Below are 6,883 nucleotides of genomic sequence, written 5' to 3'. Positions count from 1 at the left end.
CTGTCTGTCTGTCTGTCTATCTGTCTGTCTATCTGTCTGTCTGTCTGTCTGTCTATAGTTCTATCTGTCTGTCTGTCTGTCTATTTATCGTTCTATCGTTCTGTCTCCATCTCTCTATATCTTTATATATATTGCATTTTATATTTAAATTAGGAAAAAAAATAACAGATAGATAGATTATAGATAGAAGCAATTTTCTAATTTAATATAAATATTTACCAAATTATATGTTATTATCAGTATAACAATTACAGTGATTCTGTGTTAAATAATATTAAATTTGTAAACAAAATATATATTTTTTTTGCAATGTATGTTTATTTCTGTTGTTGATGCCAAAATTGTACAGTCTGTTGACTGATAGATTCTAGTCTTTTTGACAAGTGTATTGTAACACAGAACCTTTGGTGCAGAGATAACGTATTCAAACAGCACCATGTACTCTGTCTTCTGTGATAAAGGAGGGGTCCACAGAACAGTTTTTGATTGGTCCATTGCGTTTTGTGTACACCACCTAGTGAAGCAATCTGCATTGCTGATCGCACTCCTCGGCCTGTGGTTGTTCAGTCCAACGTGATGCCTCGTTTCACAGTCCACGTTCGGGACGAGTGGCTAACTGTTCCATGCAAAGATGCCACCTGCAGCATTAAATGGTTGGGTTTTGAAGCTCTCAAGCGATACATCAAGAACAAACCCGACAATGGAGGGATCCAGCATATCAAAGATGTATGTTTTGTGGTCAGAAGATGTCAGGGATTGGGCTTGCTGGACAGTGACGATACCATAGAAGATGTGCTTGAGGATAATGACTTTGTTGAACTTGGTAAAGTTACAAATATGGCTTACTTGTTCAGTGTTTGTTGAGAGAGTGATCAATCGTTCAGTTCTTGGCTGGCTTTGGACAGATTGTTCTTTGGAGACTGTTTACCACAAATACTGAATCTTGTATTGCAAGATGAGTCAATAACATGTTATTTTACTGTTATCTTCAGCTATTGAAGGGGACACCATGTCACAAGATTTCATTCCAAGTCAGCCTGGGACGTCACATCTGTATCTTTATATTGACAATCATCATGTTTTAATGGAATAAAGTATATTGTGTGCCAAGTAATTAATCAAAGTAGTTGCAAATAATCACATCACTTTTTGCTGAGAAAACCCCACAAGTAAGATCATTTAAAGACATTATATAAAATACGGACCTGGAAAGTTGTACTTAACACTTCATTTCTTTGATGAGAAAAAAAAAATCCATCTTATTTTAATTAATTTTAAATACAATTTTCTTATTTTTTTTGGTGCACTGTATAGCGTTTTTGAAATTGATTGCACTAAAACAATGCATTAAACTGATAAACTGACAGTGCTCATTTATAAATATATATATATATATATATATATATATATATATATATATATAAACCTTCTACTTCATCACGTATATAACATTCCACCTAGTCTCGCATTTGGAATCATTAGTTTCTTTTTTGACAAAATACAGACTTGCATGTAAATGATTGTTATATCTTTTGGAAAGTCTCTCAACAGCTTTTAGCTATTCAGTTCATGTGTAAACTTTAACAACTCTGAAAATATCCTTAATGTGAATGTTAAAAACAGAACAAGAGCATACAGAGAACCTGAGCAAGTAAGTATGAAATATCTCTACTAAATATACAGCATTTTTACTCTCATCAGTACTACATTATTAATGACAGCGGTCTGTTTTTAGTACATTTCTCTAGATGGGAACAGCCTGACCTCAACTGATCTAGTGAATTTAGGGAAAGGCCTGTATAAGATTAAGGTAAGTGGGTTTATGGTGGACTGTGAAGATTTTACATTTATAAACAATATTTCTCAATGGAAATGCATTAGCACTGTTATCTGACCCTCAGTTGACCCCAGAGGCTGAGCAAAAGGTTGTGCAATCGAGAGAGCTTCTGGACACCATTGTGAAAGAAAACAAAGGTGAGCATGACATCCGCTTACATAAAGGACATATGTGTGGTTTCTTTTGTAAGTGATCAAACTTCTGATTTGTTTTAGCCTTTTCTTAAAAATAAAAGTTCCAAAAAGAGATTTTCACAGCAACGCCATAGAAGAACCTTTCTGGTTCCTCAAAGAACCTTTCAGTGAATAGTTCTTAATATAACCATTTTTCTTAGTATAAAGAAAAAATTCATAATCTAAAGAACCTTTTGTGGAATGGAAAGGTTCCATGGATGTTAAAGGTTCTTCATGGAGCCATAGATGTCAATAAAGAACCTTTATTTTTAAGTGTACAGATGATAAAATGTCGCAAAAAAATCTTTTCGACTTGCACAACTATTTCTTCTGAAAATGTAAAAATGTAGTGCAAAACAGCACATATTTACTATTGAATAGTGTGGGCTTTAATAAGTTTGACCAACATCAGTATTTTCTTTTTCATGTTCTAGTTGTCTATGGCATCACTACAGGGTTTGGTAAATTTGCTCGGACTGTCATCCCAGTCAGCAAGCTCAAGTATATATATATTTTAAATTTTTTACTCCTGAAACCTTTTGCATTTAAATTAACAATTATTTTAACTCACATTTTTCTGTCTTTCAGGGAGCTTCAGGAAAATCTTCTGCGCTCACACTCCTCAGGTGTGACATATTTTAGTCAAATGAAATATACACTACCAGTTAAAAGGCTGGAATAATTAGGATTTTTTTTAAATGTTTTTGAGAAGTCTCTTAAATACAGTAAAAACAGTATAAATATTACAGTATAAATTATTTCTGAAGGATCATGTGACACTGAAGACCGGAAAAAACAGAGGAATAAAATGTATTTTTAAACATATTCAAATAGAAAACAGTGATTTGAAATTTTAATAATATTTCACAATATTACTGTTTTTACTGTATTTTTGATCACATAAATATAGCCTTGGTGAGCAGAAAAGAGTTCCTTCAAAAACATAAACAAAAATCATAATGCTTCCAAACTTTTGACCGGTATATGAATACGTTTCTGCATATGTTTTTGTATGACATTTCTAAGATATTTACGCATCATAAAAAATATTCTTGCGATGAATTGACATTATTGAACCAATTTTTAATTCTGTGTACTATATTATTATTTTTGATTATATGTCACTGTAGGTCTGGGAAGCCCTTTAAGTCCTGAAAGAACTCGAATGCTGCTCGCACTGAGGATCAATGTTTTGGCCAAAGGGTACAGCGGGGTTTCACTGGAGACGCTGCACCGCATGATCCAGGCCTTCAATGGTACATTAATGCATCCCTCATTATTTTATAACTGAAGAGAGTACTCTTGGGGTTTTTGGTTTCTTTGGCACAGCATATGAAACATGGTGTGCCATTTCAAAGAATACTTTCATGTTAGTTGCCGCGTCTTTGAAATAATATTAGCAAAAGGTTTCTTTGAATTTCTCCCTCAAAAGAGTTTTACCAAAGCTGATACTTTACCGTTTTCTTTCGTTTCTCTTACCAGCCTCCTGTTTATCGTACGTCCCGGAGAAGGGTACGGTGGGTGCGAGCGGAGATCTCGCCCCTCTTTCTCACCTCGCCCTTGGCCTCATGGGAGAAGGCAAGATGTGGTCGCCCAAGAGCGGCTGGGCGGATGCCAAATACGTGAGTACATACTCATTGGGTGCTTTGGTTGCAGATCTTTGTCCTAATGATAATGCAAGCAATGCATAAACACATTTACTCCTCGTTTAGCCTTTAAAGTTACATTTGACCTTTGTATTGCCCGCAGGTTTTGGAAGCACATGGTCTGAAGCCCATATCTCTGAAGCCAAAGGAGGTACGGCTAATTCCCCCATTGTGCAGTCAATATGTTTATCGCTGTTGACTTAGAGCTGTTTTGTGGGTCAGAAATGTGTGTCCTTGACCTGCCTGGTCCATTTTAACAGTGGAGCCCCTCTTAGAACCCACTGTAACCTTTAGAACAAGTCATTTTTATTGTATAGCAAAGTTCCAAACTAGAGAAGAAAGATTTTATAAGCTATATTTGTGTGCTAGAACGTGGTTGCTCAGCAGTTCTGTTCTGAATGGGTTGTTAGGTGGTGATAGATAGAGAGCAAATAGATTAATAAATAGATTGACTGACTGACAGATCAGTGGTTCAGTACTATTGTTCTGTGATAAAAGATAAAAGTGTTGGTTATGTTTATCTCTGTCTGCAGGGGCTGGCTCTGATCAATGGGACTCAGATGATCACTTCTTTGGGAGCAGAGGCCGTGGAGAGAGCCGAGGCCATCGCCCGGCAGGTTGACATCATCGCTGCCCTGACCCTGGAAGTCCTCAAGGGGACCACCAAAGCCTTTGATAGTGGTGAGCTCGTGTAAGCAAGTGATTGATGTGCTGGATGTGAGCCGACGTATTTAGACGCTGTTCTCAGTTCTGCAGACAGAAACTTTAAACACTGCAGTAAACGTTCAGACTTGTCAGACAAAACATATTGCCTCACATATAAAGTCACAGTCCCTGTCACAAATGCAGACATGCACCAATTCTCTGAGCACACGTTTTTGGTTATGCAATGGGAAGTAGACCAGTTTAATGAAAAAACAAATTTTCTTACAGATATTCATGAACTGCGACCTCATCCGGGACAGAAGGAAGTGGCCTTGCGCTTCCGATCCCTGTTAGACTCTGATCACCACCCGTCTGAAATTGCAGGTGAATCCTGCAGTGCTCGTATGCTCCATTAAAGCCCATATTTAACCATTTGGTGATAACCACTCTTGCGTTTTTCGATAATTGCAGAGAGCCATCGGTTTTGTGACAGGGTTCAAGATGCCTACACCATGCGCTGTTGTCCACAGGTAACATAAGATTTAATAACGAATAGTTAATTAACAATAATAGTTCATTAAAATAAAACTGAAATAAAATATAAATATTAGATGAAAAACTTAAAAAATGTTGCCTTTACAACTAATTGAAATAAGTTTAAGTTGAAGCACTAAAATTACTAACTGGAAATAATAAATAAAAACTAAAACTGAAATAAAAATAAAAATGATTTAAACCTAAATAGTAATATTTAAAAAACATTTCGTGAAAATTACTTAACTGGAAATATAAAATAAAAAACTTTGACAAATGTGCGAACTATAGTCTAATTCAGTTTGCTTTAAATGTGTGCATTAACTGGAAAGAAAAATGTACTTTAAATAAAAATAAACCTAGTAAAACTAAAATAAGTTAGAAAAGCACATAACAAAATTGCAATAAGTTAAACAAAAATGAAAATGAAAGCAGCAAATCTAAAAATAAAAGCTGGCTTGCTCAAGTGAACTACAGTTTAATGCATTTTGCCTTAAATATTGCAGGTCCATGGAGTCGTTAATGACACAATTGAGTTTGTCAAGAAAATCATTAATACAGAAATCAACAGTGCCACGGATAATCCTATATCCTTTTTACAGTTTTGTAGCTTGAACTTGTGTTGCAGTACCAGCAGTGTCTGTTGGTCATGTGACCTCAAATCACCAACACTTACTGAAAATGAACGACTTCTGGAGACTTTTTTTGTTCCTCCTGAGAATCCGTTTGGTGTCAAGGTTTGGCTGATTAGCTGGTCAATGCCATAACTACACCAGTCTCTTTAGTTCTGTACTTTTGGCCTTTACTGTAAGTTAGATGGTGTTTGCAGAAAGAGGTGAGACCATATCTGGTGGAAACTTCCATGGAGAATATCCAGCAAAGGTATTTAATCTCGCCATAATAGTGTTTATTTAGCAAAACGTTTCGGGCGACGTCTCTGCTGATTCGCTCCTTCCATTCTTAGGCTCTTGACTATTTGGCGATCGGGGTGCACGAGTTGGCTTCCATCAGTGAGAGACGCATTGAACGTCTCTGCAATCCCGCTCTCAGTGAGCTGCCTGCATTCCTGGTCAACGAGGGAGGCCTGAACTCTGGATTCATGATCGCACACTGCACTGCTGCGGCTCTTGGTTAGCATCACAAAGTTCAAGAGAGAATAACTTTCCTTAACCAAATACTAGAAGGTTTAATTTTGACATGTTGATCATTAACTAAAACAGATACGTTTCTTTCTGCAGTTTCAGAGAACAAAGTGCTTTGCCACCCCTCCTCTATTGACTCCCTGTCCACTAGTGCAGCCACGGAGGACCACGTGTCCATGGGAGGCTGGGCCGCACGTAAAGCCCTCAGAGTGGTCGAGCACGTCGAGCAAGGTTCAAAACCTGATATCAGCCTGCCATTTACCCATTGACATCATCCACTGTTCAATTTAGCTAAAATTGTTACTATAATGGTGCCCCTATTGGATTACCAAGGCACAAGAGCACAAATTGTAGTAGTACTTAATATTTTCCAACAGAATCTCTTGGCAAGTCGTAACTAGTTTATGTTATAGCGAATTAGTGGCAAATTTCATAATCTCATTCATACATTTTCATACTACTTACGCCCACTGTATGGTTGGATTTAGGGGTGGACCTGCTTGCTTGCTTATTTTTATTTTATTTTATTTTTTTAATTAACAATCATTTTTAATTTAATTAAAAAACATTTAATTGTACATTTTGTACAGTTCTTTTCTTCTAAAAATCATGTTTACAAAAATGCATGATTTTTAGAAGAAAAGAACTGTACAAAATGTACAATTAAATGTTTTTTAATTAAATTAAAAATGATTGTTAATTAAAAAAATAAAAAATTTTAAAAAGTGTTTGTAATGGTACTTAATATTTTCCAACAGTCTCATGGCAAATTTGTAACTAGTTTACGTTTTAGCGAATTTGTGGCTAATTTGTATGATCTTATTCATATCTGGTCCCATTGACTTGCATAGTGGTTTTTTTTCATGCTATGGAAGTCAGTGGGGACCAGCAACTGAAGCTGAACTA

General features: G+C 36.1%; 1 protein-coding gene and 1 long non-coding RNA gene across 2 annotated transcripts in view; one reads left to right on the top strand and one right to left on the bottom strand.

Annotated features, from left to right (window-relative positions):
- Window positions 1–6,883, bottom strand: part of LOC107670222 (uncharacterized) — a 21,686-nt gene that overhangs the window by 13,790 nt on the left and 1,013 nt on the right. The gene's annotated exons all lie outside the window — the stretch shown is intronic.
- Window positions 504–6,883, top strand: part of LOC107670217 (histidine ammonia-lyase-like) — an 8,518-nt gene continuing 2,138 nt past the window's right edge. Inside the window, exons 1-17 of the mRNA XM_016462750.1 lie at window positions 504–823; window positions 993–1,053; window positions 1,624–1,651; window positions 1,736–1,810; window positions 1,902–1,974; window positions 2,445–2,511; window positions 2,599–2,636; window positions 3,141–3,266; window positions 3,493–3,632; window positions 3,760–3,807; window positions 4,190–4,337; window positions 4,590–4,685; window positions 4,773–4,831; window positions 5,342–5,422; window positions 5,652–5,717; window positions 5,800–5,965; window positions 6,074–6,208. Coding sequence (XP_016318236.1) covers window positions 577–823; window positions 993–1,053; window positions 1,624–1,651; window positions 1,736–1,810; window positions 1,902–1,974; window positions 2,445–2,511; window positions 2,599–2,636; window positions 3,141–3,266; window positions 3,493–3,632; window positions 3,760–3,807; window positions 4,190–4,337; window positions 4,590–4,685; window positions 4,773–4,831; window positions 5,342–5,422; window positions 5,652–5,717; window positions 5,800–5,965; window positions 6,074–6,208 — 1,654 coding nt within the window. The 5' untranslated portion in view covers window positions 504–576. The remainder of the gene's footprint in view (window positions 824–992; window positions 1,054–1,623; window positions 1,652–1,735; window positions 1,811–1,901; window positions 1,975–2,444; window positions 2,512–2,598; window positions 2,637–3,140; window positions 3,267–3,492; window positions 3,633–3,759; window positions 3,808–4,189; window positions 4,338–4,589; window positions 4,686–4,772; window positions 4,832–5,341; window positions 5,423–5,651; window positions 5,718–5,799; window positions 5,966–6,073; window positions 6,209–6,883) is intronic.

This window comes from Sinocyclocheilus anshuiensis, unplaced genomic scaffold, assembly GCF_001515605.1.
Source record: "Sinocyclocheilus anshuiensis isolate Anshui unplaced genomic scaffold, SAMN03320099.WGS_v1.1 scaffold624, whole genome shotgun sequence".
In the NCBI taxonomy this organism is placed as follows: Eukaryota; Metazoa; Chordata; class Actinopteri; order Cypriniformes; family Cyprinidae; genus Sinocyclocheilus; species Sinocyclocheilus anshuiensis.
This window is presented reverse-complemented; position numbering and strand designations above follow the sequence as displayed.